Genomic DNA, 13,686 nt, shown 5'->3' with positions numbered 1-13,686 from the left:
CTGTTGGCTGCCACTTAAAAAGAAAACACATTAATATTTTTTCAATAAAGGCTACATTTGAGTGGAAAGCACTGCATAGAACTATCCTCTTCCCTTCACACAATGCCCCTGTCTAATGCTTGTTGGCTATATTCTACCAGATTGGCACGGTAAGCTTGAGGTCAGCTGTACACGAGGTCTCCTTCCAAATTTCAGTCTAATAGCTTCCTCAGCTCCAAAGAACACCTGAATTTTGTTCTAGTTGCAATGAGGAACACAACATCCCACAAAGGCAACAGTTTGGCTACTGTTCTGGACTATGCTTGACTGTTACCAATATCAGCTGCATGATAAAATCAGAGGCAATCATTTGCTTTTACACAGATACACTGTCAGATTCTTAAATCTTAAGTATCCCTGATATTGGGTTTCTCTCCCCCTTCACACGCACAATGCTAAAATAAGGTCAGAAATGAACTTTGTGCCATTCCTTCAAGTCAGCTATAGATACACAGCACAAGAGTAAGCTTAAGGTGAACTTTTCTTGCCAGTGCAGGTAACCCAGGAATTGTACAATAACGAGATGAAAGAACATAATTGCAATAGGGAACTTTTAACAGCACAGAGACAGAGAAACTCAACAGCATCACTGTCCAGATATGGTTTGTGAAAGATAAAATGGAAATGACATCACATTCTCTTTCCTCTCAAACTTCTCCCATAGACAGAGAGAAAGAGAGAATGATAAAACACAGTATTCTCACAGGCATTTTAATAGAAATCTTCCGTTTTAAAATAAACAAACAGTATGCACTTTGGTTTACCTCCACAGATAAAAGTGAGGTAGGTGTTGAGTAAGCTCTGCTGGAATTAGAACCTAATGTAACAATAGGACCACACTTGCATCTCTAGCAGCACTACTGCAGAAGAGAGGGCTTTGTGCCAAGGGGAACGTAAGTACCTCACTTGGGTAGTTCTTTCTCTCCACTCGAAAGCTACGCTGTTCCACTATGCTTGAATGTTACCAAGCAACAAAATGTTGTTTCCCCTCCCTGCCTTCCACAGGTGAGAATTTGTCAGGATCTTTTGTTTTGTTTTCAAAAAGCGGCCACACACACTCCATTTCTACCCTCTCCATCATTCTCACCTCTTCATCGTCAAAGAGACCTCTTCCACCACTGAAGAGGCCACCCCTAGACCCAAAGGGTGTGAAGTCTTCATCAGTCAACATAGGAGGCTTGAAGATATCATCATCTTCATCTAGAAAACACAAGAGCTGTGGTGCAACTGACCAAATTTAAGGAAAGGGAATTAAAGAGACAGCCAAAATAAAAACTGGTTTGATTCCATCCAGTCTCTCCCATAAACATGACACATGCAGAGAAGCTGCTGTAGTCAGACTGGGTTGTATACGGTTGCTCCACAAGACCACATTTAAGAAGGAACTCTCACTAGGCCTGTTTCTAGCCTTGTTTTACATGCACATCACAACCTAGATTTGTGTACACACTCACCGTGAAGGACGCTCACTGATATCCCACCCGGTTTCTAGAGTAGATGCTGCAATTTCCTAAGCGGTGTCTTACATTCCAGCCCACAATTCAAAAACAAGAGAGGAGGAAATCCTACCATCCGATGGAACTCTCACTTCTTTCTTCTCTTTCAGGGTTTTCCTTGTTTTGGTCTCTGGTGACAGGGCTTTAAGAAGAAAATTTCAAAACATAAATCAAGTAGTCCATCTTTACTTGTAGGCTGTGATCAATCTATGATAAAGAGAACCTAAAAAAAATAAACCTACCCAAGCTGACCTGTATGTTTTCATATGAATCAGCCCACTGAAGCAATTCTACTAAGTAAAGGTTCTAAAATTGGCACATAAAATTGTAATAGCATCATTCTGTCAGACACTGTGGGTTCAACACAGTTGCCACACACAGACTAGTGTCACCTGAGACGCCAGAGAGCAACACAGCATTCCAGATGGTGGAGATCCCATACAGAGCGTGCAGAACCTTTGAGCATCTCAATGGCTCCAGACATATTATCCTTGATTCACTTAACTAAGGCAAAGCCAGAGTTCTATTCCCTCTGGCCTTACCATCTCAAGGTTATTTCAATGAACAGAAGATTTCCCTGTAACTGAACAAGGTAAGCTAGCAGGTTTTATACTGATACCCGCAGATCTAGCTGAACACACACAAGAACACATCTAGCAAGAACACACACATGCTGTTCTTGTCTGTTCGTGCTCTCAAAATTACAGGACAAAAGCAGGCTCACAAGCACTTGCCACCTCAATTTCAGTCAGCTATTTTCAACTGCTGCTTTGCTGCAAGAATAACTGCTTGAGAGAGGTCTCTCCCTTTGAAAGCGGTGCAAAAGTAAATGCAGTATTTAGTCTAAAATGTCACTGAAAACAGTAGCAAGGAAAAGGTCCTCAAAACGCAGCATATTTAAGCCATAAAGAGGAAAACACAAACAACCTACACTCCCTGAAAACATAAGTCTACTGCTTCAGCAGTTTTCCACTGTAGGGCTCACAGAAAGACTACAGTGACCAGTGGTTTCCACATACTTACCTGCAACAGGGGGAAGAACACACAGTCAAACATGCAGTTTTACAAGCAGAGGGAGAATCAGATTAGAGAGAAAACCTTTCCAATAATGTGTGTGCTTGGGGAGTGACCTGTCTCACCTGAAAGCAATATGTTTTCCACTATAACACTCGGTGGATTCCAATTCATTCCTATAAATTATGGTCAAAAAGTTTCTCAGAAGACAAAATAGTGTCTTTAATTCCTCTCATTGGGCCTTCACTTAATACGTATTCAAATAACAGATCTGTGAAGCTTCTGTTACACAGAATCTCCTGTCCAACTCTCTCACGAGTATCCCACTACCTCACGAGCGCTTATCAAAGCTAAAGAGTTAACTTACACGAATGCTCTTCGTCCTGTTTGACTGGTACTTCTCCTTTGATTCGGGCTGCCAGCTCATCTGCAAACGATTTTGGCCTCTTCTTTTTCTGAGGAGTAGGGACAAATAACAGCATATTCCTTATACACAATCCGGTTACCAACTTGATGCAATTGCAATTATAAACACTGTATTCTACAGCCTCACTTGTACAATATCCTGTCTAGACCCTGATTAAAGCACTCAGAAGAGGCAACGCAGCTTTATTAAGAAAGCAATTTAGAGATTATGGGTGCATCAAGAAGGAAAAAAAGCCATTTCTAGTTCCTTATGATCACATAATTTTTAATGTCATCTAGTTTTAGAAGCAGGACAAGCAAGAAGCATTTACCGCACCCAAATGCAACAAGTAATTTCTTAATGACCTTCAAAGCCAGCTTTGATGCCAGCTTAGGGTGCAGGAGTCCCCCAGTTTAAAGGGGTAAAGCCTGAACAACCATGTTGAAAGACCATTCAGAATTTTTACAGGCCCTTTCTACAGGATCCCATCCCAGGTAACTGAGAGCTACCATTATAATTTCTGTAAGGACAGATTTTTCATGAGGGAAGTCAAATCTCTCTCTCCAGGGAGGCAAAAATTACTTACAGGCCTTGTGCTTTCATCTAAGTCTCCATCCTCATCTTCCTCTTTTTCAGAGTCAAAGAGATCACAGCCATCATAATCATCTTCATCACTCATCTGTGCTGTCCTCTAAAAAACAGTAATACCCTGTTGTGTTCTCCTGAAGTTGGCATACAAAACAAGCACAAAACTGTATCTGCTTAGATAAAATATTCAAAGCAAACTTAGTGAAAGGAGGGAAACATTCAGCTAGTTTGGGGTATTTCACAGCTTTTGAGAGGTAAGGAAGGAATGCTTCTAAGCTCCAAGCAAGTTGCTGCATTCTCTAGTACACCCCACATCCCTGTGCTGCGTCACCAAACATTTCCAGACCAGAGATGCAACTGAGGACACTAATGCTCTCCTCACAAGGAGCATACTGCTACTATACACAAGCCTGAACTGCTTTGGCTGTGCTGCTGCCCTTAGTTTATGAACTCCTCTCCACTACGGACCTAGTATTTAGCCTTAACTCAGGAACACTGTGATCAGCTATTAAAAAATTATATCATCTTGAGCTATTCCTAAGATGGATAGCAGAATGACAGACAATATATGCCCACATCTTGGCTTCAGTCACGTCAATAAGAAAAAGAGGATGAAAAAGATTAATTGAATTGTGAGCTGGGGGCTGGCATGGACAAGGGCCCAGAAGTGAACTAAATCACAAACAACCCAAAGATATTTGCTCACCTTAAAATACATCAGGCATACAAAGTTATCCTATGAAGGTCAATACAGCTTAATGTAACATCTGAGTGCTTTTGTAACATTGTTTCATCAATATATAGATAAAAAGGGTTGCTTTTTCAAACACTGTTCTTTTGGCACTAAACCATTTCAGATTGAGTATCCCCAGCATAAACATCTTTTGCAGTAGCACACCTAAACACGGGTAAGATTCCTTCTCCTACTACCACCTACTACCAACGACTAAAGTCAGGCTTGAATTTTTCAATCTAAACATTTCTTTTCCCTTTTAATTCATTATCCAAGTGGACATACTTTTCAAACATTTAATACTGTTCATGTCTTTGATTTCATGTCATACCCAAACTGCACTGTTCCTTCCTGCATAGCAAGTTTAGAATTCTAATTATAGACCAAATAATCCTACAGGAGCGTCATTTTCCTGGGGTAGATTCTTTGAACTCTCACGACTCCAAAATTATTCCTGAGGAAAACACACATCAGGTAATGCCATCCCACATATGCTTTGCATCTAATGATGGCTTGCAAGCATGTCTTTAAGCCCAATCAGGTTCAGTTTCACAACACAGTGCCACCTGGCCAGGACAACCTTCCCATACAAAGTTATGCAAATCAGGCTTAACCAAAGTTTTTAATAGTTAATTGTCTAGAGCTCTTATCTCCTCTTTCTTGCATCCTCACTGTGTTAGAAGTGTCAAGTTGCAAAAGTTGTCACAAGTTTCAAGTTGCACCAGGGTGTAAAACCATACCATCTTTTGGTCATCTTCACTAGGGTTTCCAAATTCTTCGTCTGACTCCTGGAACACAAAAGACCCAAAGACAAGTATCACACATTATTTTTGTCCAGTGGTCAAGAGAGGGCTCAGAAGCTCTGGACTTGCTTACATTTGGACAAATTCCCCCACCGTGACCTGACCAAGGAATTGTTTCCCCACTGTTGACCATCTTTATGAACAGAGCTCACTAGAAAGTCATTAATTTAGCAAAGACAGCAAGCTCCATCTGACAGTGCACTGATTAACTCAAAAGAGATTTAACTTTAATTGAGCAAAGATATCAAAAGCAAACTCCTCAGGAAAAAGGGAGTGCTTCCACAGCACAGTTACAAAGCAGAACATCCCAGCCAAGGCAGGCAAAACATATCAGAAATTGATAGTCCAATGCAGCAGATTTACGAGGCAAAGCCTGGAGGTGCATTACTGACACCTACTTAACCTTTAAACATGCTCCTGTTAGTTTCCATCCCATTCTTTGTAACTGTAATTTACAACAGATTTATTCTCCATAAATGCAATTCTTGATAAGAATCCGATTTGCTTCACAAAACGAAATTAGGCTGGAATAAAACACTTCAGTTTGAAGTATTCAGCAGCTAGAGCCAATACCACTTTATTGTTCCTTTGAAAAGCTGCAGAGGAAACTACTGCATAAGAATAAGCAAATTTTGCTTATTCAAACATGCATAACAAAATAACAAAAAAAGCATAAAAAAGCACATTTGCCACAACCACCATAGGGAACAGACATTGTGCAATATTATCTTGAGTCCCCACATGAAAAAGCAAGGTAGCTAATGGCCTCACACACAACCAAGGACTCATGAACACTTGTGCAAAGCAGCTGGTACTCTGTCACTTGTCACTTACCTCTTCATCCTTCTCCTCACTGTCAATTACACTTCCACGATCACTATCTACTGATCCTTCTATTTTAAATGAAAACAGAAAAGTTAAGATCAGATACGACATCTGTACACAGAGCAATGTGGTCACCAGACATATTGACAGCAACTGTAAAGGTTTTGTGAAGAGAACTAAAAATCAGGTGGAAAAGAGTGGCTTGAAAAAACTTTGAAGGCTGCTGAAATTTCAGCACTTTGCATTTCTAATACACAGGGCACAAGTTACTGCGAAGTTACTGCTTTGCATACTGGAAAAGTGGATGTTACAGCATGATGCTCATTTTTTTCCCCAGCTAATTACAGCGTGCATCAGAACATGCAAGAACACTACACAGTATAACTCAAGCTGTGAGTTAAAACAGACCGAAGTCTCAGATTAGGAACTAGTTACTTGCATAGCAATAAAAGGTCATGCCAGCACATACCTTCGCTAGAGAGATCTCCAAGGCCAACATCATCTTGTTCCATAAACTGCTGAGAGCCAATCAAGTAAGGTAAAGGCCTGTCAATATAGAGATCCTGGAAAGAGACAACATCAGGTCTTTCTGACATCTCTACATTGCTGACAAAGACAGAAGTCATACACCCCTTGTTTTAACTCAAGGAAGATAGAAGCTTGTTAAAGACAGTCCCACCAGACACATGCTTCAAGTCAGCATGCCAGTGGGTGGGCCAGCTGGGGTTTATTCCTTTTTAACACTGTCAAAGAAGGGGGCTACTTGTATTTGTGTGGTCCCAACTTGTTTTCTAGGTGTCATCTAACAGAAGAATATCCTTACAAAGACTTGCAGGCATCAGTCTTACTCCAAATCCTGCCTCTAGGGTTCTTAATTACTGGGAGAGTAAAAACCACCTATGAAGATACAGTTTGTACTTGAAAAGCATGAAATCTAAAGGTCCCACTCTACCCAGAATTGAGGCTTCCCTTCCCAAGTTCACTGCCATTAAGCTAACTCCCTTTAGGGTGCCATACCTTAATGCTAACCCAATTGCAAGACAAGCAGGCTACACAAGGAACAGCTCAGCAAGGAGCACTTCTCCAGATGTAGTCATCAAATCCTCTTTTTAGGTAACAAATACCAGTTTTATACCAACACAATGATACTGCTGACAGAAGCAAAGAGCAAGTCCAACAAAGCCAAACAAACCCATGCTCCCAGCAAGAACAGGTCTCTGTACCTTTGGCTCAAGTATCAGTTCCACCTTTTCGTTACTTTCTTCCTCTTCTGAGTCAGAGTTGCCTGCTTTGATGTCTAGCTGTTCAAACGCACTGTCCAGAACTTGCAATCCATAATTCACTGCTTCCTGGATTTTGGGGATGAGATCAGCTTCTTTCTGTTCCCGTGTCTTTTCCTTTAGTAACAGGAACAACACATTATCATTGCATTTTACTCAAGACTCAATCTCACTGCAACACGCATGCAAAATTTTAACTTCAAATTAGTACAATGAAAGTTTTTTGCTATGTGTAAAAGAAAGACCTTCAGAACCTTTTTTTGCTTCACTTAATTCATCTTCATTACTCACAGAAACAGAGATGTTCTAAACATCCACACCAGCACAGTACTATCTTATTTATGCTCCCAGCCCATCAAGGGAACATTTATGGTATAATACATCTAGACTGTAAGACATATAAAAAGCTCTCTGAGTTTTTATCCCTGGGAATTGCAGTCAGATTCTGCTTCCCCAATTCACTACTTTTGAATCCAGTAAGAAGGCCTAAGGCCTCGGTTCTTTTGCTGAAAAAACACACATAGCCATTTGAAAATTGATGTGTAAGTCTTGTCTACTGGACACAGTATTGAGCTTGGGGAGGCCCTAACAGATTACCATACACTGTAGTAGCCTCCGATGTTACTGTCAACTTTATGTTTGAATGACATACCCTATCCAACAGAGAGACTTCAAGGAGAAAGGAAACAGTTTGGTTTGTAAGCTGTAAATGTCCGCAAAATAAGTTTGAAAATGAGAAGGTGCAACCATATTGCCAGCACTCAAGGCAGCTTAAGTTAACTACCTGCTCTGTTTTGTCTCCAACATCAGCTTTGGGAATAGGCTCTTCCACTTCTTCATCGTATACTCTCTAAAAAGTCAAGCAAAATTAATTCAAGTAAGAACAATATACTGCTGCAAGGACTAAACCACAGGCACAACCAACAAAATAAAATACATTGTTAATGTGTAATTAATTACAAATTAATTCATTACAGATTTAAAAAAAGGAGCCATGGATGATGCCAAGCATCTTCATAGCCTCCTTCATGCATTGAAGTCATCATCGTGAAGTTACCGTCAGGCAGCCTCTCAACCCAACTAAGGTAATTCAAGACTGCAAATGTCACTGAGGTAGTAGAAGACAAGCTGACCATTTAACTCTGTTCACAGATCGACCTGACAAGGTTAAAATAATTTTAGAAAGCACTGTTTTAACCCCCTAACATAGAGCTATTCTAGAAACCTTCAAAGTCAAACCTAAGTTTACTTATGGGCTATTTCCCTTTTGTTTTCTGTCATTTAGTAGCTTTCCTTCTTTAGCATTTACGCTTCTCTTGTACTTACAGAGAAGGTTCACAACCTCCCTCAGCCTTCAGTTTGTTCTGATGATCCCTCCCATTCAGCTCTCTTAGCACTCTTTTGTAGGATCAGCTACAAAGAGACACAGGGGAATAAAAAGTCTCCCTTGAACCTGCAAACCTAAATCCAAATCTCTCAAACACAGGTACAGTTATCCCCTGGGAAGAGACAGATTTCTCACATTAACTAAATTGAGAACTAGAAATGAAGACCTATTTCTGTGCACTTAAATTTGGGAACAAACAGCTTCAGGCATGCAAGATTTAAGATGTTTGGTACAAACTGTTCTCAGCAGAATCGTTATGCTGAACAGCAAAGGTAGGCCAGAAAAGACATTGCAGCTCTGAAAAAAACCCACCACCACAAAACCCCGCAACAGAAATCCAGATTTCCATCCCTTGTCCTCTGTCAGCATCTTTCCAATAATAGCATCATGGCTTCAGATGAGAAACACGTGGCCTGAGAACAACGCTGATCAAAACAAAACACCCAATAAAACTCACAGTCCTAAAAAACCCTCCACAAATCTGAAAGACTATTAAAGCTCTACATCTTAATTATACACATGCTCCTTGTGATACAATGTTGTAGCAGGCTTTCAAGTCTAGCTTTTACCTTTCTAAAATAACTATATGCATGAAGTGGGAACATTAACCAACAAGTAAGCTCATCATGACCAAATGTAACAGACAACTGCCTGCAGTCCAAGACCTTTAATACCAACTGCTTTTAGCTTAAAATAAAACCACTGGGCAAATCTACAGCATCATATAATATTCCTCATATTTAGACAGCCAAGTGCAGCCAAATGCTACCTGTAAAGATATACCAAGACATCCCAGAGATCCCAGCTCACTCACACTCCTAAAGATGAAACTCTGATCTCCACGTCATGTATAAACAAGGAAGGAAGGTACCTCAGAAGAGGCAAAAGGGAACCTGACAATATTGGATAGTAAACCACTCTTGAAGGAATTAGAACATCATTTAACAGAAAGCAATTAAAAGCCACTTCATCTCTAAATTAACATCAGACTTGCCAAAAAGTCAAATCACGTCTCCCCATTACAGTAAAGGACCACACCAACGTCTGAAGTACAAGCTTGATATCGTACAAGAACATACTCACGTTCTCTATGAACTGTGTATTGGACAACATAAGAAAGTCATTGAAGACATTATGAAGGCGACAGTCCGTGGCTTTTGTTTCACTGATCAATCCATCTACTTGCTTTTTTATTTCATGAGTCCTGGAAATGGTTTGCTGTGAGAACTCTTGTAGAAAATGCAGAAGCTGTTTACAACAGAGGAAAGCAATAGTCAGCATCCAACTCCTTTTTCTTTTGACATCGTTTACGACACAGGCAGAGTTGATCACTTCAACTAAGCATCAAAATAAACACAGTTTAGACTAAAGCACCCCCACGTACACCCAGGACCAAGCCTCATCCTATACTGTTTCCACTCCACTCTGCATTTCCTTTCGGGCCAACTCTTCATTTTAGTTTTCTTGTCCGGACCGGAGGGTTAAAGCAACGGGAGAGCCTGCCGACTGCCGGGCCCTGACTGGGGCTGCCCTCCCCGCGTTCAGCCCGGCGAGGCCCCAGAGGGCTGCTACCACCCTTCCCGACGCAGGCAGGCCGAGCCCCGGCCGCTGCTGTGGCCAGCGGGCGGCAGCACCGCCCCGCACACGGCCCCGCCCGACAGCCCCCAAGCCCCACAGGGGCAGGGAGCACCGGCCTCCAGCGAGGCCGCGGCCGGCGCAGCCATGGCCCGCTCACTCTCCAGACCCAGGCCCGGTCCCGGCCGCACCACTCACCCCGGCGTCCGAGGCCAAGGACCAGCTCTGACTGCCCTTACGGATCTCCTCCAGCGACCAGGGCCGCTCCCACACCGGCTCTTGCTCCGCCGCGTCCTGCGAGGCCCCGTTCATCTGCGGAAGAAGGGCAGTGAGACAAGGAGAAGGAGGCCGAGGCGGAGGCCGAGGCCCGCCCGCGACACTCACCGTGACCGCGGGCCGCGCTGCTCCCTCCGCGCCCGCCGGCGCCATCCGCCGCGCCGCCCGCCCCGCCGTCAGCTGAGTGCCGGTCACGTGACCCGCCGCCCGGCCCCGCCCCGCCCCGCGCGGCGCGCGTACGGGCAGGGCGGCAGGGGGGGCGCGCGGCCGGAGCGTTCCCCCGCCTCAGGTGGAGCCCAGCCCCCAGCCGCCCCCGCGCAGGCGCGTGGGCGGAGGCGTCTCCCCGTCGGCGTTATGGCGGCCGGCGGCCCACCCTGCTAGGAGTAGCCCAGTCCGGCAGAGCAGGAGGAGCAGAGGACTCACCTGGGCGCCCACCCCGTCCTAAATCAGCTGTCACAGCGTACAGCCCCCGGGGGGTGGTTGAGCTAAGCTGGCTGAGCTTGCTCCCAGCTGGGTGAGGGATGCTCACGACGTCCTCTCTGCCGGTTGTGAGGACTGCATCTCCCAGGCGAGGGGAATGAAGAACCAGATGGAAGATGGCTTCGACCGCTGTAACTGCTTCAAGGGTGTGACACCCTGGGCTGAGAGAGAGTTCATGGCTTGTAATGGACACGTGCACAGAGGGGCCCTGCTCTGCACGGGGCACAAAGCCGAGGGTGGCAGGAGTAGCAGGCCATGGCGATGCACCTGCAGCACAGCAGCGTTCCCTGCTGCAGCGCTGCAATGGGGTATGCCGATGCACGGTCTTACAAGTGGAGGGGGACCCCTTCCTCCTATTTTCCTTACAAAAGTTTAGTAAGGAAAAGTTTAGTAAGACTTACCTTACAAGTCAGGTGAAATCTCCTTTCATTTAAACTGGATTAGTCTTAATAAACCCACGCTGGAATTCCAGAATTTGCTAGAAGAAAATACTATATACATAAATAAATATACGGTGCAAATTGCCAAACTGGGATTCACAGCCAATTATCCCTGGGCCTTTACAGGTCAAACACCCACTCTAACTTCCCACTTTCTCGCTAAGTCATTTTTTTCCAATGGATTACAAACCTTGTCATACCACTGTATTTCATATGTTCTTTATTACAAGTGAATTCACAAGAAAGGAAATGACAATAAAATCATCTGTTCTTCCAGCAGGTAACTAAAGCTGGAAATGGTCAATTTAGATCAACCCTTGATATTAGCACACGGAGTTTATTTATTTATTTATTTATTTATTGCACTTGGCTACACTGATACCACAGAAAACCTCGTGAGGAACCAAGGCACTGTGTGGTTTACTTCTTACTTGGGTTCTTAGTTTAAATAAGAAAAAAACACCCAAGATCTCCAGGTTCTCATATATTTATTTTAATGGCTACATCCAGATACTTGAAGGATATTGCTAGATTAGGGCCATAGGAACTTCTAAAGGCAAAGTATCATCGTATTCCTTTCGATTCTATTTTCCTGTAATTCTATAACAAGATACCATTACTAAACTGGCTCAGACCTTCAACCCTAGTAGAATTTAAATAATTTTAATATACTGATAATAAAGCACAAACTAACAAAGTACAAGTAGAAAAATATTAGCCTAGGCTAGTTTCACAACGTCTTGAGCAAGGTTGTTAAAAAACACACAGATGGGATTAATCTAAAATTATTCTCCAAGGCTTTTAGTGTTTTGCCATAGTTCCTTCCTCTGCAACATTGCAAAAACCAGAAAAAATTGCCTTTGGTTACTTTTCTTATTCACCAATATGTGGAATAAAATTCAATATATCTTTTGTTGATAATGCAAAGTTCTGCTGGCACAGAACTTTGTGCGTTACAAAACATGAGGTCTATATGCTCTATGTGTACTGATGCTGAAAAACATAGGGTCTTACCATCAGGCAGCTTCAGGTCTAGGGGTCTTGCAGATTAGTTTCCATTAAAAAAAAAAAAAAAAAGACAGCAACATGGAGCCCGAATGTTCCCTTAGGCGAAATTGTTTATTTGTGATACATGCACCAGTCTCTGAGCAAAGAGGGCTACGAATGGCACAATAAAAATCTGCTTTCTAGAAGTCCCAACCTAAACATTACTGTCAGGGTCCCAAAAAGCATTTCAGTCCTAAAATTCCTTTTAGAGAGGAGTTTAGACAGGTTCCTGTTAAAGGTTAGAGAGAAGATGGCAAGAAGGAAAATAACTTGCTGTTCCCCTCAGAACTTTCCAAATGAATATGCAATGTAAAGGTATCAAAAATCACACATGTCATCAGGGTCTAATTTGCATACTAAGAAACAGAACATGTAAGACAGCATAGAGCTGAGCTCTCTGATATCCATGCTTACAGGCATGCCTTAGCTCTGTGGCATCGCTTGCTATTTGTATGTGGCCCTGAGATCTGTGTCTGCGCAGCTCATATTCCCTAGGACCTTCCAGAGCAGGGCAGAGTGCTTCCGGAATCAGTCTGGGGGACAGGTTCTTTCCTGCACGGCCACAAGGACAGAAGTTACCGCAGACTGGTGTTCCTTGTAATTCTGCCAGTCCCATGCAACTGCTCAGCCTTGTGCATTTGCAGCAGTGTGAAATGAGCCAAAGGTCTTTTGATGGGGCCCTGGAAGGCTGCAGTGAAAGTGCTTAAGGTGGGGTCAGGCAGTCAGGAGGTTATTGGGAGGCCCCTGTGGATTGCAGAGGTGGGCCAGAGTACAGGACACAAAGGGTTTGAGGAAAATATACACAAGACAGATTTGAGAAACTTAGCACATACTGCAATTGTTGCTCTCTTCTGCCCTCCAGTTTCTGGAGAAGAACTAGCACAGCATAATGGGATGCTATAGTTATGTAGGCATGGTGCAAGAGGAAACAAACCTTTATGGATCTCTTCCTGGTCCTACTTCAGTCTATTTTCTGCACTGTTGCTCCATGGTGGAAAAAGCCACTGCCTATCCTGAAATTGCTTGTTAGACTTGTCTAAAAATTTTCTACCCCAAACTGCTGTCAGACCATAAATCATCTGCTTAGTTCTGATAAGACAACACTTAAAACTAGGACAATAGTGATGAAAGTTTTTTGCTCTAGTGTGAAAGCTTGCTTACATACAGACTTGGCATCGAGAATATGCCTGAAATTACAGCTGGCTCTGGGATTTCCCAACTGAGTTGGTGTGCTGGTTTTGGCTGGGACAGAGGTAATTTTCTTCATGGTAGCTAGTATGGGGCTATGGTTTGGATC

The 13,686-nt window shown here is 43.1% G+C and overlaps 1 protein-coding gene across 4 annotated transcripts in view; it reads right to left on the bottom strand.

The window, feature by feature from the left end:
- Positions 1-13,686, bottom strand: part of WASHC2C (WASH complex subunit 2C) — a 182,236-nt gene that overhangs the window by 27,955 nt on the left and 140,595 nt on the right. For 3 of the 4 annotated variants that reach the window (XM_075504963.1, XM_075504965.1, XM_075504964.1), the window contains exons 1-12: positions 10,531-10,608; positions 10,345-10,458; positions 9,655-9,819; positions 7,969-8,034; positions 7,128-7,301; positions 6,374-6,467; positions 5,914-5,972; positions 5,017-5,064; positions 3,542-3,646; positions 2,917-3,004; positions 1,609-1,677; positions 1,127-1,239 (exon numbers count right to left, since the gene is read on the bottom strand). In XM_075504963.1, coding sequence (XP_075361078.1) covers positions 1,127-1,239; positions 1,609-1,677; positions 2,917-3,004; positions 3,542-3,646; positions 5,017-5,064; positions 5,914-5,972; positions 6,374-6,467; positions 7,128-7,301; positions 7,969-8,034; positions 9,655-9,819; positions 10,345-10,458; positions 10,531-10,575 — 1,140 coding nt within the window. In that variant the 5' untranslated portion in view covers positions 10,576-10,608. Of the gene's footprint in view, positions 1-1,126; positions 1,240-1,608; positions 1,678-2,916; positions 3,005-3,541; positions 3,647-5,016; positions 5,065-5,913; positions 5,975-6,373; positions 6,468-7,127; positions 7,302-7,968; positions 8,035-9,654; positions 9,820-10,344; positions 10,459-10,530; positions 10,609-13,686 lie in introns of those variants that run through there. The other variant, XM_075504966.1, reaches the window with a different exon arrangement.

Source organism: Mycteria americana, chromosome 6, assembly GCF_035582795.1.
Source record: "Mycteria americana isolate JAX WOST 10 ecotype Jacksonville Zoo and Gardens chromosome 6, USCA_MyAme_1.0, whole genome shotgun sequence".
Lineage (NCBI taxonomy): Eukaryota > Metazoa > Chordata > Aves > Ciconiiformes > Ciconiidae > Mycteria > Mycteria americana.
Note: the sequence above shows the minus strand (reverse complement) of the source record. Positions and strands in the feature narration are given on the sequence as shown.